The 20348-nt window shown below is 41.5% G+C and overlaps 6 protein-coding genes and 1 long non-coding RNA gene across 13 annotated transcripts in view; 3 read left to right on the top strand and 4 right to left on the bottom strand.

The window, feature by feature from the left end:
• LOC143376433 (uncharacterized) overlaps nucleotides 1-8949 on the bottom strand; it is a 50317-nt gene extending 41368 nt beyond the window's left edge. The window contains exons 1-2 of the mRNA XM_076826759.1: nucleotides 8691-8949; nucleotides 7983-8501 (exon numbers count right to left, since the gene is read on the bottom strand). Coding sequence (XP_076682874.1) covers nucleotides 8119-8501; nucleotides 8691-8787 — 480 coding nt within the window. The 5' untranslated portion in view covers nucleotides 8788-8949 and the 3' untranslated portion in view covers nucleotides 7983-8118. The remainder of the gene's footprint in view (nucleotides 1-7982; nucleotides 8502-8690) is intronic.
• Hexo1 (beta-hexosaminidase 1) lies at nucleotides 8-3752 on the bottom strand. The gene is made up of 6 exons (XM_076827226.1): nucleotides 3496-3752; nucleotides 2284-2698; nucleotides 1469-1915; nucleotides 772-1283; nucleotides 566-696; nucleotides 8-367 (listed from the first exon to the last, which is right to left on the bottom strand). The coding sequence occupies exons 1-6, from the start codon at nucleotides 3570-3572 to the stop codon at nucleotides 135-137; spliced, it is 1815 nt and encodes a 604-aa protein (XP_076683341.1). The 5' UTR covers nucleotides 3573-3752; the 3' UTR covers nucleotides 8-134.
• Med10 (mediator complex subunit 10) lies at nucleotides 4506-5419 on the bottom strand. Its single transcript, XM_076827306.1, has 3 exons — nucleotides 5222-5419; nucleotides 4863-4946; nucleotides 4506-4773 (listed from the first exon to the last, which is right to left on the bottom strand). The coding sequence occupies exons 1-3, from the start codon at nucleotides 5341-5343 to the stop codon at nucleotides 4584-4586; spliced, it is 396 nt and encodes a 131-aa protein (XP_076683421.1). The 5' UTR covers nucleotides 5344-5419; the 3' UTR covers nucleotides 4506-4583.
• Nucleotides 6236-7938, top strand: LOC143376426 (epimerase family protein SDR39U1). The gene is made up of 6 exons (XM_076826748.1): nucleotides 6236-6401; nucleotides 6504-6610; nucleotides 6687-6957; nucleotides 7037-7302; nucleotides 7379-7492; nucleotides 7561-7938. Exons 1-6 carry the CDS (start codon nucleotides 6377-6379, stop codon nucleotides 7684-7686), a joined length of 909 nt encoding a protein of 302 aa, XP_076682863.1. The 5' UTR covers nucleotides 6236-6376; the 3' UTR covers nucleotides 7687-7938.
• A 79-nt stretch (nucleotides 8950-9028) lies between the features above and the next one.
• On the top strand, nucleotides 9029-13014 carry Atg101 (autophagy-related protein 101). Of its 4 annotated transcripts, none has more exons than XM_076826757.1 (3): nucleotides 9029-9927; nucleotides 10260-10394; nucleotides 10512-13014. In XM_076826757.1, exons 2-3 carry the CDS (start codon nucleotides 10268-10270, stop codon nucleotides 10922-10924), a joined length of 540 nt encoding a protein of 179 aa, XP_076682872.1. In that variant the 5' UTR covers nucleotides 9029-9927; nucleotides 10260-10267; the 3' UTR covers nucleotides 10925-13014. The 4 variants fall into 4 exon arrangements, with proteins under 4 accessions (XP_076682872.1, XP_076682871.1, XP_076682870.1 ...); XM_076826755.1 differs by having other exon boundaries at nucleotides 9031-9572; nucleotides 9815-9927; nucleotides 10260-13014; XM_076826756.1 differs by having other exon boundaries at nucleotides 9029-9572; nucleotides 10260-13014.
• Nucleotides 11851-13686, bottom strand: LOC143376434 (uncharacterized). Its single transcript, XR_013087093.1, has 2 exons — nucleotides 13628-13686; nucleotides 11851-13438 (listed from the first exon to the last, which is right to left on the bottom strand). It is a non-coding gene; the product is annotated as an uncharacterized LOC143376434 (long non-coding RNA).
• LOC143376423 (prolactin-releasing peptide receptor) lies at nucleotides 13418-20191 on the top strand. Of its 4 annotated transcripts, none has more exons than XM_076826739.1 (4): nucleotides 13418-13530; nucleotides 14484-15739; nucleotides 16701-16959; nucleotides 19488-20191. In XM_076826739.1, the coding sequence occupies exons 2-3, from the start codon at nucleotides 14666-14668 to the stop codon at nucleotides 16920-16922; spliced, it is 1296 nt and encodes a 431-aa protein (XP_076682854.1). In that variant the 5' UTR covers nucleotides 13418-13530; nucleotides 14484-14665; the 3' UTR covers nucleotides 16923-16959; nucleotides 19488-20191. The 4 variants fall into 4 exon arrangements, 3 of the variants coding, with proteins under 3 accessions (XP_076682854.1, XP_076682853.1, XP_076682855.1); XM_076826738.1 differs by lacking the exon at nucleotides 13418-13530 and adding an exon at nucleotides 14118-14236; XR_013087092.1 differs by lacking the exon at nucleotides 13418-13530 and adding an exon at nucleotides 17631-17671 and having other exon boundaries at nucleotides 14508-15739.
• The last annotated feature ends 157 nt before the right edge of the window (nucleotides 20192-20348 follow it).

Raw genomic sequence — 20348 nt, 5'->3', positions numbered from 1 at the left:
TATACGAGCTTTCTATATGTATATTATATAATATATTGCTATATAGTTGCATAGTTTTTAATTCGATTTCGGCGAAAGAGCGAGCGAGATTGTTTAATATCTCTTGAATGTACATATTTGCATACATACATATGTTACGCGTAACAGTGGCCTTGATTTTGCAAACACCAATCGGGTTGCAAGCTTTCAGCCGCGATCCCCCTTTTTACGAATCGTTCTCTTTGCCTGAGCATTCTCTGCTCCGCGTGAATCCAAGTTGAGTTTGGTTCTGCCCATAATCTCTCAGCAAGTGCTGCAGATCTCGGCCAGATCTTGGCATCGGTCGTCACACTATCGGCTTGTTCCGTCCAGAGCGCCGCTTCTCCTCCTATTACACAATGATTTGTAACAATGATTCGGCTACTGTCCCACCTTCGGTATTATACATATACTAGCTTTACTACTCGGCTTCGCCCGAAAATTAGATTCTGATTTTATAAGAAAATTTTTTTTTTAATACAAACACTATACAACCGGAAGGTGAAACATAACTTTTGCGAAGAGTAAGAATTTTCATAAAGCTCACCTAATACCAGATGCTTCTTGGTTTCGAGGCCTTGCGACCTGATTATCCTCAAAGGAGAATTGTCGTAAACCTTTTGCCAGCCCTTGTAAGGGGCACACCAGTTGCTACCTTCGCCTATCCAGGCTGAAAATCTGAAAGGAACGAGAAGAAAATGGAAAGGATTTGGAAACTACGTGTCGAGAGTGATTCGGTAATTCCACCCTTACCCGCAGTCTAAATAAAGGGCGTCATAATTCGAAAAGATGACCTTGAAATTATTCCGTAACAATCGACCAACTGCAGGGTCGCTTTCGGTGGTCCATATCTGCACGATGTACTTATCCGGATTCAGATACTTAATGTTCTCAGCGTTCGTTAGACCACTTGTCCATAAAATGACCGGTATCTCTTTCCCACCGTTAGCAAGGAACAATTTCTCCAATGCCGTTGCTTGAAAGTGATCCCAAAGCATGTAGAAGCTCGATTCTGTTAGGTCCCAGCGTTTCTCCCTCTGCATCCAGCTTGTAATAACGGCCGAAGAATTCCAGCAGTTTATGTTCACTTCGTCGCCGCCCATATGAAATAGGTCGGGCTGAAAATCATCCAGCATATCTTTGTATATCCCTTCGAGAAGCTGGTATACTTTATCGCTGGTCGGATTCAGTTGGCCGCAGGGTGGCTCCACGCAATAGCTTCTCCATGGCTCGGCCTTGAAACAAACAACGGCATCGTCTCCAACCTGAAAAGGAATAGTACGGCGTATGTATACTATATATACATATTTACATACTTGTGCGTGTGTGCATAAATACGGAACAAATATGTTTCTCAAATTGCAGACTGGGAGCGCATGGGATCACGCGATAGGAAGAAACAGGAAAACACAGAACAGCACCGGCTCTATATTTAGTATTTAGTATTTACCCATTGCCATCCCTCTCCTACATGTGCAGGCGCATCGAATTCCGGTAATACTCGAATCCCACGAACAAGCCCGTGTGCAACGATTTCTTTGACGTCATCCTCGGCGTAAATCTTCTCGGGTGCGTAACTGCCGAATCTCGAGAAATCTGGCGACGTTTTGCTAACGTAAGGGAAGCTATGGGAATCGACGATGTGCCAATGCAAAGTGTTCAGCTTCGACATGGCCATTCCATCGATTGTTCGCATAATCGTTGCCTTGTCGATGAAATTTCGGCTGGTGTCCAGCAGCACCCCGCGATAAGGGTAAACTGGCCCATCGGTGATCGAGACTTGATTCGGGACTTGAATCTGATCGCGCAGATCGTCGAAAACGATCAGTTGGCTTAGTGTTTCCAGAGCATGTCGTGCACCGAAATACGTGCGCGCCGTTACCTCTGCCTCTAGTATCTACGCATTATACATATGTACATATATAGAAGAGACCAAAAGGCAGTGGTTGTGTTGGATGTCGCTAAATAATCGCCTTCAAATATTCGAGGGTCGTTAACAGGTGAATGTTAAATCTAAAACTGGTTCCGGCATGCCGAATGCCAGTGGCAGATACACGTATGTAAATTATATCGGTAGTAGTAAAAATACTGTTGACGACAACAGTCGGCGATTCCATCACCGTCATCCCCAATCTCCCTCCTCTGAACGTTTTGAGATGTTTCAGAGGTTGGTTGGCAGTTGGGCAGAGAAACGATCGACTAGATAATGTGCAAAGGGTAATAAACAGGCTCCGCAGAATGTAATAATCACCGCGCCACCCTCACCCCTTTGTCCGGCTGCGTTATAGTTAAGGTGTAACTTTCATCCGTGTGCAGGGTGAGCTTAACGTCGTCTAGATCAAGGAGTCCGGTAAATCGAACGAGCATGCCTGTACCGCCACTCTCCGCTGATGGTAATCCGTTGCCAGACTTTCTCGCGTTCTTCCTCAATTCAACCATGTTCATCTCGAGGAGGCGCCCGACGCGCGTCTCTCTTTCTATGTTTTCTGCTGATATCTGATCTGAATCGAGTTGAACCACGCTTTTGCTTAAAGACAGATGCCCCGTTGGTTTCGGCCATAACGAGCTGGCCGCGCCGCAGAATAATTCGCATACTTCCAATGGAAGTGGCGAACTCACATTCTTTGTGATTAATTCCTTCTTGCACAGGCCGCCTTCGCATTTATAGTGCCATGGCGAACTGTAGGCAGGCAAAGTTTGTTACTTTTTATAATCATTTCGCATATACACGAGGATCGTGATACATACATACAGTAGCGGATTTAACGACCGGCCGATAAACAGTTAGGACCTCTGCACGAAAGGCCTGACCTTGCAAAAAAAATTATGATTTTATCCAAACACTATATTTGTCTGTTTCGTATAATTTTCACACCACACGCGCGTATTTGTAATTCTGTTATGTATACAGGGTGGCCTAAAACGTTTTCCACCTCGGCCTTTTTCCTTAAATCCGCCACTGCGTACATAATATTTATAAATACATATATGTATTCCCAATTCTCTCTTATATTTACGTAGTAAATCATGATAGCGAATGTACTATGCGCAATGATTCATGTCACTTAATAATAGTAACAAAGGACGCCAGTTAGTGAAAGCATTCGCCTGTACCGGCACACACTCTCGTGCAACCTTTTTCTCGATTCGATTCAGTGGCTACCTACCGTACGCGTGTCCACCTGTTGCTTTCACCATTTCACTATTTCAACATACTCGAAATAAACCCTGTGTCTCGACTGCCAATTAACTTCGTATGAAACAATGAACAATGCTCGCCGCTTGCAATTAGTTGACACGGTCGTCGCATCCTTCTAAATATCTACGGTTTGTCAAAATCGTCGGAACAAAATTGGCGAAAGCAACGTATCGTACATGTATGTACTCGAGGTGTGGGTTTAGTTGAATTTAACCACCAGGGGCGAATAAATGTTCTGATACTGATAATACGTACTGATAAAGTAGTACTACACTTACCGGTATTGTAGGTCCTTGGCATCTGCTTGAACTTTCACTTGCCCGAGAAACCCGAAAGCTAATAATAAAACAATCATACTTGCCAACTATTGCGTAGGATCGGAATCGTACAAACACCTGCGCGAATGGTTCAAACACCTGCGCGCACGACTTTCTTACAACGAATAGGTATGTATATCTTTCTCTCGACGTAATGATCAAACGCTTCGATTGGAAGGGAAGTCAGGGAGTGGGGTGTCAGCATCCTTCTTTAATGCAATCTTTTGCGTTTCTATCGTCAATATTTTAGATGCTAATTGTTCAGTTGCTGTTGATCTGTATACATGATTTAATGGGCCCCTGAACATTAATAATATAATATCTTTATAATTATTTAAAATGATATGTATCGTTCCTGAACAGAGAAAATCGTTGAGAATATTTGTAGTTAAGTTAATTTAACTATCTATCTGAGAGTTTGAGAAAAATCATAGAAGAGACTTTTCGCAATTGCATCGGTGCGAATTTTTTCAATTGGGGCGTCACTTCTGGCCACGTTCCGATAGATGGTGCGCGATATCAAATCCCTGTGGAGTGTGCATTCTGTTTTACCACGCAAACTATTATATTCAATTTCTACCGCGCGTAGCGTTACCATCTGTTTCGAAACTTCACCGGTAACGTTGCATGCGACACTAAAATGGTAAGGGGGTCCTAGGACTCCCCAAACCGGTGACAGTAAAATGCATTGGTTGATAGGTCTATCCTATACCGCGTCTGTGGTTCAAATATTTAGGTTTCTGCTTTTTGGAATAAATTGATTCCTCCTGTAGCGGAATAATAATTAAATCAATCGAATTCAACTGCAATTATCTTCAAGTAGTTGACTACAAATCATAACCTAGTAATGACTTTTGCATCCATCTTGTTTTGAATTGTTAACTATTGAATACAGTATATAGCTATGCGATAATAATAATGCAGGTATATTTAGGACAGAGAGATGAAGGAAACAAACACTGCCCTATATATTTCAATGCAATTTCTTTAATAAACATGTATGATACAGAATTATAATGAGGTAAAAAATGAATAGAATATACGTTTGTTCATTCGTCACCACGTATTGCTCTATATTTAGCTAATTCATGGGGAAATACTCTGGTCAGTTCAACGAGCATATTTGCCTTGAATTTCCTGTACGCATCGATCTTTCCTTTCACTTGTTCGTTTTTGGTTAATGCTTTCTCTATACAGTCTTTTGTATACAGCTGTGGGTTTCTGCCTTGATCTATGTAACTAAGATCACAAACAATTAGTGTTGTCACTGTGCTTATAAAATCCTTTGTTAAAAATTAGAATTCTAGAATTAATTTTTCTTCGCTTACTCAAAAACCTCCAAAGGTACATGGACATCTTGAACTTGGGATTTCAGCTTATCTATTTCTTGCAAGCCACTCACTAAACCTTGACTGAAAAATATAATATTACGTGTGTATGGTGCAACAGTGGTAACAGAACTTGTCGACTCCCTAAATGTTAGTTTTAACTAAAATGGCTGACACTGTAATTATCAATTATGAATTTTCATTCGCGAACGATATATTGAGAGAGGCGCGTAATAGCTGCGAATAAAAGGAGAGCAAAGTGGAATTGCTTTTCATTGACGAACGAATACTGTGTATGCTTGGAATGCAATAGAAAAAATCGTGCAGGACATTTATTACATACTATGTACGATACTTACATTTTCTGATTCAATACATTCTGCCCTTGGGGCTGAAAGTCACTCACTATAATACGTATCTGTCTAACATTTTCGATGAAAAGTTCCAACTGTGTTTCTAAATTTTCTAGTGCGGACGCCATGTTTTATGTATCATGATGTGTAGCGTAGCCTGCGTAGCGGCGTGGATGGCACCGAGCGGTAATATGTATTCCTATGTCCATAGTTCACCCGTTTTGAGAAACGAAAGTAACGTTAGGTTTAGCAGATACTTGGGGAGCTAGTGGGCACCGAGAGGCGAGGGGCACGATAATAGGGACAAGCGTTAAATTCCTGTCCCTATTATCGAATTGACTTTAAATATACGAAAACAGTTCAAAAATGCTCATTTTGCTATTTTTTCATAAAATTTGGACCTTTTATGATATAATAAACACTTTATATAAGTGCAAATCATGATAATTATCAATTTATTCACTTCTGTAAAGTACGTGTTCCTTTCCGTTTCCGGAAAGGATTTAGGTAATGCATCGAAATCTTCATATGCATTTTTGAAATTTTTTTTCCATGCTTTAATCGTTTAAAAATGGGCATCTACCCTAGGTAAGTGGAATCGCCCATGGTGGATGCAAAAGAATTATCGATATGTTCATCAAAAGTATCGATACGTGTAATTATTGGTGTTGTAAATATCAATAAAAACTATCGATATTTTCACAGCCAAATATCGATATATGCAGTTATCGATAAATATCGCCTATCACGCATCACTACTACCCACGGCGTAACAGGTATTCCGACTCCTGTTCAGAATGTGTGACTTTTTCGTCCTCGTTCTTCTGGCGGCCGCTAGATTGGCGCTCAAGGAGAAAAGGCTGACTTTGCGCAAAATACGACTGAAAGCTCTACTACCACAATCACATAAATGCATGCGTACATGGATTTCTTATCTCGACGCCTCTCACGACAGCCAGATGAACCACGCAGAAATCGGCACGCAAAATCGCTGGGGTAAAGGTGCTGAGTCGGAGCACCTGTTTATTACACCTTGCTACTACCTATCAAGAGGGAATGAGAAACTCCAACGCATCCGACGTGATTACGTTGGTCAACGTTGATCAACATCGAGCTACATACATGCATACGTTTTATCATTAGTTTTACTTCCCCGATAACATGGCACTGAAACACGTAGTTATAGGCAAGTTTACTCTGGTTTAGGAAACTCTGAATGAAAGTTTAGGGAAAGCACTATCGACTGTTCTTAGGTTATATGACAAACGAGGTTATGTAATTGTCTCAGGTGGTGGTACAGGCTTTATCGGAACACAGTTAATAAATTCATTGTCCCGTCAAGGTGCTTCATGCACATGTATCTCTCGAATGCCTGGACCTAATCGAATGTCATGGGTAAGCCAAACTGCGTGCATATAGTTCTATAGCGAATCATTGAGAACATGAAACTGACGTGATGTCATATCCGCAGCATGATTTGGAATGTTATGGTTTACCTGAGACCACAACTGCCGTGATTAACGTCACCGGTCAGAATGTACTGAATCCGAGTCAACGATGGTCGGAGGGATTTAAACAGAATGTTGTAAATAGCCGGGTAAAGACTACAGAGTCCTTAGCCAAAGCTATAGTAACTACCAAAGCCGATACATTTATAACGATATCCGGCGTAGCTTATTACAAACCGAACAGCATCGAATACACCGAAGAAAGTATATGCGAGGAATATGACTTTTTATCGGGTAAACGTTTAGTTTGCGCTCAGCCTTTCTGAATATTTCCACGACTACTTTGCTTTGAGATGATTATTTTACGTGTTAGAGCTTTGCCACAAATGGGAAGCGGCTGCTCAACTTCCGCCGGATAGTACTATTAGGCGAGTTACGATCAGGTCGGGAGTTGTATTAGGAAAAGATGGCGGTATGATTAAACAAATCTATTTACCATTTTTCCTTGGCTTGGGTGGTCCTATCGGCTCTGGGAGCCAGTACATGCCTTGGATACATGTAACAGATTTGATCGGCCTGTTTCTGTTTGCACTCGGAAACAAGAATGTACAAGGTATATTGAACGGAGTTGCCCCGCAGGTGATTTTGCCCCGACTTCTATTCCAGTTCCTTTAACTTCCCTCAAGCTTGTCTAATTTCTCAATATTCTTGACAGATCCTGACAAATAAAGAGTTTACAAGAGTGTTCGCATCGACGATGCAGAGACCCGCATTTCTTCCAATACCGAGCCTCGCTTTAAATATCCTTTTAAACAAAGAGCGCGCAAAAGTTAGTACACGAAGTTAGTCAACTTACCTCTTCTCACCTTCGGTCGCATTGTATCAGCTCTTTTTCAGATTATGCTGGAGGGACAGAAAGTTGTACCGAAACGAGTCACAGAATTAGGATTCGAATACCAGTATCCTGATATAAATTCTGCGTGCGCTGAGATACTCGGAAAAAGTATCGCGAAATTCAAATAATTAACGATCGGATATAGATAGCACATATCTATATAACGTTACATTAGTAGTGTGCGTGCACACGTCTATGTACATTCGAAAAGACTCGTGAGTTGTAACTTGCTAGCGGCAGAAAAAAATTGAGCGTACACAGGTTTTATGTTCTGTTCCACGAGGAAACACATGAATATATTTGACTGTACAACATTGATCCTAAAAAGGGCATTTTTATACATGCATATGTATTCCAATTATACAGTTAACTTGGCTACAGATTTCTATCTGTTGGATTAATGGATTAATAAACTTTAATGGACGCGTATAGAATAATACAATTTACAGTTTTCTAAATTATCAATTAAGAGTGGTATTCTATCGCGAGTATGGGAAGTGGGAAGAGATGAAAGATGATCGGATTGGTTCGTAGTAGCTTTCCCGATCCAACTGATCCGTCTAGTACGATTTGCATTTTAGAAAGCAATCGATGTTTTTCCTAAGGTTCTGCAGCTCGTTCCTCGCGAAACCTTCCATACTCAAACAGATTCGTCTTCCATCTTTGTGAAGTATGAAGAGTCCCATTCCCATGGAAACTCCGACGTATCTTACATCGTTAAGTTTCATCACAACGCAGGAGCGTTGTGTCGCTTTACAGCACAATTTATCTATCCAAGTGCTCCTTCGAATTACAACATTATTCACATCTTTATCCAATAGCAAATCCTGCCATTCTCCGAATGCGTCCAAACTGAACATGATCTCCCCCAAGAGCAAGATAATCGAATAAAAAACATTCTCCGTCATCCGCCGAGACATTTCAGTGAAAATAATCGCAGACACTAAATACATGAAAGAAGGTGGGGTTAATTATTGGTTAATTACGGCTATAGCTTATTAAATCACAGAACCATATTAGTGGTTCTCAGCACCACGGGTAAAGGCTTTCATTGAGAATTCAATTTCTGTATCGATACGCGCGTATGTACATTCTTATGTACTACGAAGAAGTAATTGCATATGTATCTTACGACTGAGCAACGACCATGCGAGCAATCCTGGTTTACGAGAGACATGAATTTTTCGTTCGTTTAAGCATAAGACTTGAGGCTTTGTGCATAGAATCATATCGTCACGCTAAAATTTGGCCCTTACGCTCGAGCTTTCGCTTATAAAATGGAAACTGCTGCAGGACAGAAATCAAACCAATTGTGACTTTCAGTTGTTACTTGGCTTTCTTTATTGGAAATAGACTATTCAATTGATTACACGTGGCTTGTAGTATTTAGTAAGTACACATATACATGTTACGCGCATTATTTAAAATATTGCCAAGTGTCCCGCGCGCACGTGCGCGTGTGTCTGTGGGCTATGAAGTTAGGCGCAGGCAAAAATATTGTAATATGGCGCGGGCCATGAGGACAGCTGTTGTATACTGACAAAAAAGTGAAAGCGGGGGAAAACAGAAAGAGGAATATCTTGTTTTCGAATGAAATATTCTTTCGTGACAAGCGGGAGAGGAATACGTAGCAATCCGTTCGTAGAGAAATGATTCGAAATGAATAATAGTTTGACGGAATATAAGAATAAAGTGGCAACAGTCAGTTGAAACTGGTTGAAACGGTAAAACAGAGTGGTTGGTACATATGTGTGTACACACATTATAGACAACTACGTTGGCAGCGGGTGAGAGAGTGCTAAGTGTGTGTAATACGATGATGCATACATATGGCGATGTAAGTGGTTGTGTAGGCATTGAAGAATCGAGGAAAAGGCAGCTCACAAAAGTACTTCATAGAACAATTAATCTGATTGTATGACTACCAATTGATCTCATTTAAACACCTTGTCGCGGGACTCAAATAAATTAAGACACGACAGCGTGACAGTGAGAGAAAAAGATGACCAGAGAAGTAAGTTAAAGTTGCGCTGGAGGATCTTTCAGCAACGCTTATTTCGCCAAGATTTCACATTATCCTAGTCGTTGTGACGCAAACGTAAGGCCAAAGTGTCGAAAGAAACAGCAAATCATATAATTTTTCGTTGTATCTCAATGCGATTGCGAATACGTGCACAACACCAGACACGCAGTTTTCGGAGTTATCAAACAAGCTATAAGGACTTGCTTCTATGACGTTACTCATCGATTGTTTAGTCGTATTTACGGAGTACTGGACAATTTTCTACAACTAAAAGATGACCAAATATCGTTCAGTAGTGGAACGAGTCTCCAGTGATAATCATCGTTTCCACCACTGCTTTTACGAGGTTAGAATCCATAACGCAATTACGTACACATCCCTTGTTTTCCTTTACATCCGTTCACTATATCCAACATTTCGAAATCATAGAATTTTACTCACTGCCGATTCGAGCGGGGAATCAATGCGATTGAGATTTCCTCCCTCAAATTATGTACATAACTATTTCATTCTTCAACTTTTTACATTCCTCGAAGTGTTGCTTTAAGAAAGTTTAATTTTCGAAAATTTTATCACCAGACGATGCGCTTCGCTATCATTAAATTACGACGGTAATGCATGCATTTTCATTAAAACTTGTAGCCTACTATAGAGAGGTTTTTAAACGTTGTTATACAGGAATCACCATGAATGCCAGAACTCAGTTGTTCGAATTAAGTATGGAGGGCAGACAAGTGGACGAGGCGGTAGCAAGTATCTTCCACAGTGTTCTTTTACACCGAAGTCTTGGTAAATTTAAGTACAAACAAGAAGGTAGCTATTCAGTAGGTACAGTGGGATACCAAGACGTCGACTGTGACTTTATCGATTTTACTTATGTCTGTTGTTCGTCTGTGCATCTGGATCAAACGCTGAAACGTGAAATATCAGGTTTTTCTGAGGCTTTACGTTCCACAGACAGTCCAGGATCCGGCCAAATATCCTTGGAATTCTTTCAGAAGAAGAAAAATCGTTGGCCCTTCCAACCAGAATGCATACCGTGGGAAGTGTGGACAGTACGCCTGGAGCTTATTAAATTAGCGACAGAGCACGAGCGGCAGATATGCAGGGAGAAGGTTGGCGATTTATTGACGGATAAGATATTTTACATAACGGAGGTAATGAATCGGCACGATTACCTTCCGAAAATGCCAAATCAAGCGGAATTGGACCTGATATTCGATACGTCGTATCCCGACGTACAACCTTATCTGTTCAAATTATCCTTCACGACGTCTAGCCCGCCTAGCACGACGATGGGTAACACAATGAAGAAGCTGATCAAAGAGACATTATCTATTTAGTTGTACGAGCTCGCGGGCACTTCGTAGCGTATATGCTATGCATATACAATACTGATTCGATTAGAGAAACAACCGTGGGAACTTCTCTTTGCTAATCGAGGAATTTTAGCCGCCGCATCGATTCTTGGTTTCTACTTCGGTTTCGCGCTCACGCTATGCCTTCGTAACGTACTAGCTTCCTTTACTCTTAGCTCGCGAGCAGCTCATCCACTTCGCTAGATTTTCTACGTCTGATTGGCAAAGAGAGTTCCGTGTGTATAGCGAAGTAGGTATGGAACAAATTCTATGGAAGATTTCGAATTAGATAGGACGAAGAATCGTATCCCATGCGAGCATTACAAAGACACCATTTACGATCTAGGTTCGTGCAAGTTCTGTGCCGACAATACTTGTCAGGAAAAACAGTTTAATACAGATAATTACGATTATGCGGACCTGAAATGTTTGTAAAATTGCTATTGTACAAAGGAGCAAATTGAGTATAGCGTTACTTTTGCTTATTTTCTTTATGGTTACTGTTCCATATAGAGACCGTTTTATTCACAATTCTCCTGGACTATCGATTATTCGTGAAATAGCATACGATTGTTTTGCAATTCCTGAATTTCGACTTGTTCACGTCATTCAGTAAGTGGCAAGAGGGTAACGAGCTTCTCCGATCTTTTATTACCTTGTTGTTCCTGCCAAAGCTTTCCCGCGGCAATAGAGGCGTGTAATTGTAAATGAATATGACTGTCCGGCGTTTATTTTAGGAACAGAAACGTGACGGGAAATGAATTTATCTTACTATGTAAAGATATTTCTATTGTTTCTTGCTATTTACACGCAGACGCACACGCATGCCCGAAACACGGTACGGGTACACGTTTGAATAGTGTGACGCGTGTTTGCGTACGTGTTGGCGCTGATACGCCGCGTCGCGTATGTATGTATGCGGTTGAACGCGAGAGGGAAAAATGCGTCCCGATCCCGGCAGTGATGTACGCTTGTACAGCAAAAGACGATGCGTCGAAGCGAACAAGTCGAAGGTCACATAAAAATCGACGTTACATACTTACGTAAATAGTCCAGATATTCAACCAGTTTTTAGGTGATTAACAATTGCTCGATATTTACAAATTAGCAATATGTACTTGTATATTTCGTGTGATGGAAGAATGAACTGAGGGCGAAGAATCATCGTTGTTTAACCGTATCGCAAGAGTGCTCGGAGAAAATGTCCATCAACTTTAATGGTTAAGAATTTCGACTATAATCTACGAGTATATCTATAATGACGCGTGATTGTACACATTGTAGATTTTAACGATCTAAAATCTAAAGTGATTCACGTAGCTAGTTACTCGGGAGACTTTTCTTTTGGGAATAAAGCTGTCGCCGGAGCGTCGGGTTGCGTGTAATATTTGTAGAGAGCAAAGTGAATCCAAGTGACACAAATAACACGCACCAAACCGTTACGAGTAGTTTCCATTGAATTTCCGAAAGTTTCATGCCTTCGTATCGAATTTTTATAATAGAGGGTAAACGCTTAGAGAATAGTAATGTTAAGCAACGATACTGCTATTTATTAACTCGAAGTACACCGTGGAAATGTGTTTTCGTTGAGAGAAAGAGGCAGGGCGTGTTTTCCAAAGAGCAGGAGGAATCGTGTACAATTCTAGTGTGTAATGTATACTATATACATATGTGTACATACATAGGTACTATATATTGGAAGATTATACGAAAGAATAGACTATAGAGGGTGCAAGGAGAAGTAAAGAAGGGAGAGATGCGAAGTATAACGAACGGGCGTATGTACACGTACAATTACGAAGTATCTTGTACAATAAGTTGGAATAATACGTGCTGAGTTAATACGTTTGAAGATGTATTTTTGTTTGCGTTCATGTAAATGTACATATTATATTTGAATGCGCGTGCATAGGGGGCAGGCGTGCGTATGGATAAGAAATAATGATTATTGAAGATGTGTAAATTGCCGTAATGGTACCAAGATACATATAGAGAGGAAAGTGTTGCGTAGCTGTGAAAACTTGAAAACCACGAGGACAAACGATTCACTCTTAATAAATTACCGTATTTTATAATGAGAATTTTATTATTAAGTACGTGTGCTTGTGCTTGTCTAACCTTCCTGAAACAAACATTTCGAAAGATGGCGCAACAGCAAGGGTACGATTGCAAGGGTGACGGAAGGTGAGCCGGGGAACAGGAGCCGAGTACAAGTAAGGAAGCTAACCCAGAGCTGTCCAAAGCGATGGTAATCGGTTGTCGCGGACGCCTGCGCGAGGGAACATTCGGCGGCTTGTCTGGTTAGGTTCACCAGCAGCGATTTTCCGTTCTCACAATCAGTCGTCGATAGAAAAGGTTGCTCGTCGTCTCGGATGCACTTCATCTCGCGTTGGACGTTAAACACCGTGCGAGTCATTGCTTTTCGTCTAACGGAACATCCAATTCTTTGCTGCCGTTGTTTTTTTTTTCTTTCTTGCCATTCAACAAGTCGAAACTTTTCTGAAAATATTCGAATTTCGGGGAATCGTCTACGCAAAGTGATCAAGATTATAATGTGCTTTTTGTTCAACTCGATAGTGATCGAAATTAATGTTTAGTACACTGCTTTCCCAATTTAATATGTATATATCAGTTTCGAAGAATATTGTATCGGTGAATTGGACGAATTTCCAACGGTTTTTAGGATACCTTGCGAAAACCATTTCAATTCGTAAAGATTCTTCTTTTACCCCCCGCCGTTACTACGTTTCCACTACGCCCCTCTTCTTCTCGTTACTCCTTACCATAGTACTATTTCCGTACAGTGAGAAAAAATTGAAGGGATCGACACGCGGTGCTCTCCACAGGTGGCCCAAATCCAACTCTCGGACTTACAAACGTATTTTCCTTGGCTGGAGCGAGCGAGACTTAATATGTACTTACATGTGAACTTTTGCGAAATCTCAATAACCGTTTAACCGGTTTCAAAGAAAATCGGTAGAAGTTCAAATTGAAAGTTCTAGCGTCGGCTTGAGTGCTTCGTGATCGCGGAGTATATGTTCTATTTTCGGGGAATGTTTTTACCTCGGTAACCTCGGCAAACACCAGTTTCACTATTTTTAAGATAGCTGGTACATACGATTCGATGGAACCGGAGGGAGAACCTCGCTATACAACTTGTTCGGATTGCACAGTTGCACGATTCTCGGTAAAAAAAACAGAAGTGGCCGCGAATTCGAAGTTCCTCGAATTCAGCCAGGGAGGAAGCAACAGATAAGCTGACGATTTAATAGTTATAGTCGAAGAAACGATCGATAGGTCGGTCCCTCCGCCGCGCCGTTCAGTGTTGATCCCGTTTTATGGTCGAATTTCGCGAAAACGTTGTTTCTGCGTTTATCCGAGTCAAGCCGAATTCCATAGCCGTGCTAGTCGGTCTCTTCGTTTCGCCTTACGTTCGTTCGGAGATGAAGCACTAGCACGGCAGACGCGGCACTAGTAATTGGTAAAAGCTGTGATCGAGGTGTACGATGTGAATTGTATTATACGTAGAAACTTATGTTTTCAGCTGTGTGTGGTTGTCGTGGTTTGATCGAAAGGCGATTGGTGTGATTCGAACGAGGCGCGAAGAGGAGAGGAGAGGAGAGAAAAAAAGACCTAGGCAATCCGAAAGAAATTTTCAGAAGCGAAATCGGATTGGGATACACATACAACGTACACCACGTGGATGGAGAAGTGCGGGAAATAAGAATGCTGAATACAATGCTTCCGTGTAACGGGTGCTTGGAAGTTTCGTTGATCGTGAGCGATCCAAGCATCGGCGGCATGAATGGGAATCGAAACGGAAGCGGGACCGGGCACGGGAACGAGACCGGCAGAGGCAGCGGGAGCGGGAGCGGTAGTGGGAACGGCAACGGCGATATCAATGACAGTGACAATGACAACAACGTGACTTCGAACGTTATAGTGCAGCTAATCTTTTATATCTTTTACGGGAATATATTCGTGGTCGGTCTGCTTGGCAACGCGCTGGTCTGCTTTGTCGTGGCACGGAATCGTCAGATGCAGACGGTAACCAACCTGTTTATCGCGAACCTGGCGTTAAGCGACGTGCTGCTTTGCGTGCTGGCAGTTCCGTTTACCCCTCTGTACACATTTCTCGGCGGCTGGATATTCGGCAGGACGCTCTGCCACTTGGTTCCGTACGCGCAAGGTGTCAGCATCTATATTAGCACATTGACTTTAACGAGCATCGCGATCGACAGATTCATGGTGATCATATATCCGTTCCATCCTCGCATGAAAATCCACGTCTGCCTGACCGTGATCGCGGGCATCTGGATAGTGGCACTGCTGGTCACGCTGCCGTACGGTCTTTACATGTATCTCGAGGAACCGCATAGTTATTGCGAGGAGCACTGGCCGAGCGAGCGGTTTCGGAAAATATTTAGCACGGTCACCTCGGTACTTCAGTTCGTGCTGCCATTCTTCGTGATCGCATTTTGTTACACCTGCGTCTCGATTAAGTTGAAAGATCGAGCGAGATCGAAGCCCGGCGTCAGCGTCAATAGAAGGGAGAGAGCCGATAGAGAGAGAAAGAAGCGGACGAACAGAATGTTGATAGCTATGGTCACTATATTTGCCATTTCCTGGCTACCCCTGAACATCGTGAACGTTGCCAACGATTTCTACTCGCCGGCCAACGATTGGTCCTACTATAGACTCTGTTTTTTCATGACGCACTGCCTCGCTATGAGCAGCACCTGTTACAATCCATTCGTTTACGCTTGGCTCAACGAGAACTTTCGCAAGGAGTTTAAGCAAGTACGAACTTATCGTCAAACAATCAAATAAAATTCCGATGCAGCTTCGTCTCGCAGACGGAATACTTTTACCATTTATTCATCTAAGTAGTCGCGTACTTCGTTCCTTCTCTTTCGCCTTCTTTCGAACAATTAATGGCGCTTCAATGGACCGCGAAAGGGACCGACGTAAAGGAGTCTGTTTAGTGAAAAATCCTTCTTTTCCATAAGCAATCTCGAAATTCCGTAAGAAAAGAAGGGAGGTTACTCGACAATGATCGTGAAATTGGTTTCGTGGCCATTATCCAGGGGGGAAGGGATCTCTCGCGGAAAAGTTTTCTCATTTCCATCGTATTTACGTAACTTTGGCTAGGCAGATGTAGCTATTCGTTGCTCTGAATAGCCGAGTGTCCTGTTGCTTTCTTTATGCGTACATACGCACCTACTACGTTTTTATCGCGTGTCTGGCGTTCTCGGAAGTTGTATATAAAAATTAAATGGTCGATCGGATCATCGGCACTATTATACACGCTCGTGTGTATGTATATATGTATTTAATTTGCAGTGGCGGATTTAACGGGCGGCCGATGATCATTTGCGGCCTGGGCCCCTGCCTAGAAGGCCCTTCAGAGCCTCAACCTAAAAAAAAAAATTATAATTTTATCTAAACTATATTTTTTTTCTGTATTATTACACTTTGCCCGTTAAAGTAAAGTACTTCAATTTGCCGAAAAATGGACTCCTCGGAACGTTTGCCACCTGGGTATTATTCTTTAAATCCGCCACTGATAATTTGGTGTGATTATGGAAGATGGGAAATTGCAACTCGCAAGTACCTATGTACAACGCACGACCGTATACTTCTCCTTTTCTTTAAACGACGAATAGCTTTCCGATAACTATAACGTAGGCTCCGGTAATCCGATGGTTCGGATCTAGGGTGAAACACCTTGCGAGTTTCACCTCTGGAAATTGTTTTCAAGGTACTCCCATGTTTCCCGAGAGCTGCCAGCGGAAGCACTGCAACAACTACCGAGCGACTTAAGCATCATAAAGCGTGCAACGGCAACAGCACCCTCCAGGAGTCTTTGCTACCCGGTCAAACTCAAAACAGAGCTCTGAATCCGGACGGTTGCGAATTGATCGTTCTCGACGGGACCACCACCAATCTGTCGAGAGAGGTTCAAGAGGATGGAACTCTGTGACCGGTTGCGACTTGCGACCGGCCGCCTATCGCCAGTGGTAAGTGGACATTACAGTTCTACGTACATGTTCCGTAACTGTACGGGGCCGCCCTTAAATTACGTAAGGGTGATTTTGGATTTTACCCCCTCCCTCCCCCAGTATAAGAATTCGTAAGATTTGATGTTCCAACCCCCTCCTTACGTAATATTTCTTACATTTAATTTTTTCAGTTATTAAAATTCTTTTAAAGGTTTATATGATTCATTTGACTCAGTTTCGGGAAATTTAAACTAAAACTATTTTTCTGGAACATTAATGATAGAATTTGTATTTATTGGAAATTAGATTAAAAAATATTACGTAAGGCGCTACCTGACCCCCCCCCCCTTGTAAGAAAACGTAAGAAATTCACGACCCCCCTCCCCCCAAAGCCTTACGTAATTTAAGGACGACCACTATGATGGACTTCATTTGCATTTCCTTTTCCAATCGTTTTCATTCGCCTATTCCTACTGCGGGTCTCGGATGCAATCCCTTTCCATATAAAATTTCCCATGGCAACGTCGATTGGTACGCAGTACGTGCATTATTTACCAGTGGCGCACTCAGGATTTAATCTTGTGGGAGTTGAAGGGATAAAAATATTTTGAATGCGAATTCAATAAAATTCATTAGGTGATTATGAAAATTTATTCAAAGAATAAAATCCAGTTCTCTTTTTTTTACAGAGCCCCTTCTTTAGGGGTGCCAGGGCCCCTTGGTCCCCCCTGTGAGTGCGCCACCTTGCGGTGACTAATTTTTATTTCGTTCACGGCTTTTGCCTACGATACAATGCGAAAGGAAGCTTGAAGCGACGATAGGGAAGAGAATAATGCATATCCCACTGTAACTATGATATGTATATATATACATACACACTTTTCTATCGAACCATAGCTTGTTCTTATCGATTAGAATAATCCCTCCTCGAAACCGATTACGTTATCTGTTGGTCGATGGGGTTTCGCCGGGCGATATCGAGAAGCAGAGATTGCGTTGTCGCTGACAAATTGCGGATCCACTTTAGCCCTCACATAATGCGTCACGGTAATGGATGCTTCTAGTTCTTCCATAGTGGGTACATGGATACGAGTTGAAAATGAGGATCAACATTCATCGCGTCCATTCGTCAGCAGGGCTATTTAACCCTTCCCCTTCCAAACCACATACACAATCACGAACACCCCCTATCGCCTATCCCATTGTTTGCTCGAAATCAAAGGGGAATTTAATTCGAAACACGATTATAACGACATGGTCGTCCGATCGAATTGATTTCTGGACACGCGCGCCCGCTTTTAAAATTCCGCCTGGCTCAGTTCAATATAAATCGATCGCGAAGGCCAGAGATAGAGTAAGAACTGGGCTAGAATGGGGTGGGCGGAGGTGGGGACAGGGGCAGGAGCGCGATTTAATAGAAATTGAAAATGCCATTCAAATTCAGAACAAAGCGAGTCTTTTAAGCGCGAATATTGCAGGGCGGATGTTCTAAGAATTTGCCCGTTGCAAATTGTAGGTACTAGCGCCGCGCATATCGTAAAGCTGAGATTCTCAAATCCGTACCGCGTTACCTTTAACAACCTCGCTCCTATTGTTAAGGGCAGAGAATTAAACGAGAAAGGGGCCGTTTCAACTTTCTGGGGAAATCACTTTTGAGAAATGTTTCTTCTGGGGTAGCCCAGGTCAGTGAAATTTTCAGAATTTTCGTTGATCCCGCGAGTACCGTACGTAGTAGTATATTGATTTTTCGAACGGCCGAATACAAACAGAAGCACGAACGCGAGTGCACGGCGGGTATGTAACGATTGCGTAAGATGATATACAAGAAGCAAGTCGAAGATGTTATTATACTGAGTAATTTCAGCAGGACCGAGCGTTCGTATCTCACGCCACCTCGCTGATCATAAGTATGCATTTTCAATAGACTGTCGTTGCTTCGGGGATACTTCCGTCGAGATCGTTGAAAAAGAATACATAGGGTAGATGTCCCAATTACTGCCATTGTCCCTATTACTACCACTTCATTTATTTTATTTAATAAAAATGTCGCGTATAAAGAATATAGTGTTCAGAAAAATTTATTATTAAATTGAGAGTGTTTTTAACGGCCGCCCCTAAATTACGTAAGGGTGATTTTGGATTTTACCCCATCCCTCAGTATAAGAATTCGTAAGATTTAATATTCCAACCCCCTCCTTACGTAATATTTTTTACATTTAAATTTTCCAGTTATTAAAATTCTTTTAAAGGTTTATGTAATTCATTTAACTCGGTTTCGGAAAATTTAAACTAAAACTACTTTTCTGGAACATTAATAATAGAATTTGTATTTATTGAAAATTAAGTTATAAAATATTACGTAAAATTTAAGGACGACCCCTTATTATTAATATTATTGTACACTACTCTTTATACGTTACGTATTTATTAAGTGTAATAAATAAAATTGCAGTAATGGGGACAACTACCCTACACCGTTCTCTGTCCGTTATCGTCACTTCAAACTTTTTGCACTCATTATTAATAATTCATTTGTCATGTTACAGGAGCAGCTAAATAAGATTACCGCGGAGATGGTAAGCTATCATTGGAAAGCACTGCAACAGAGTTTATTAAACTTAATCTTGTAATTATGTAAAATGGGTAACAATGGCCCGAAAAGAAATGCCTATCATTTAAGTGTAATGACGTTGAGAATCGACTTGTAAAAATCTTTGGGAAAAGCAAAACATATTCGATTACAAACGGCCTCGTCTCTTTTTATTCTAACCAATGGTGACCATGACTAGACGTTTCCTTATTTACATGAGAAATTTTGTTTTTAATTTTTTCGGGTATTTTCCGAAAACCCTTTGTCCCACGAGAAAAAGTAATAGAACATAAAAGATGACCCTTGTCTGGATCTACAACTTTTGTTTGACATATTTTTTTATATAATCAATAACTTGGAGGATATTATAAAATGAACTTTTTGAGCTGTTAAGTAATTATTTAAATGTTCAAGGGCCCGGGGGTACCTTTTCCCGTTATCCGATCGGGCTTAAACTTTACACAGATTTTTTTTTAATTATGTGAAACTATTCTGGAGGGTGCCCCGAAGAAAATCTTGAAAAATAATTATACCAAGTGTAAATAAGAGCCACCCTAATGTACATGTACTACTTGTGATCGCGATCGACAGATTGAAAGCAACGAATTTGCGATCCACTGTTGAAGAAACGAAAGAAAATATATTTCCGACTTGGCTGCAGTTGATTATCTAATTTCCTACGTTTCCTCCCATACATAAGTACCTGTGTACCTGTGTACCTGTACGAACATCGATGGTTTGCTAACAAGAGAATATATATATATATACATATATATATATTGTGAGAACCGGTCAGCTGATAAAAGCCTCGCTCGGA

This window comes from Andrena cerasifolii, chromosome 14 (assembly GCF_050908995.1).
Source record: "Andrena cerasifolii isolate SP2316 chromosome 14, iyAndCera1_principal, whole genome shotgun sequence".
Taxonomy (NCBI): domain Eukaryota; kingdom Metazoa; phylum Arthropoda; class Insecta; order Hymenoptera; family Andrenidae; genus Andrena; species Andrena cerasifolii.
Note: the sequence above shows the minus strand (reverse complement) of the source record. Positions and strands in the feature narration are given on the sequence as shown.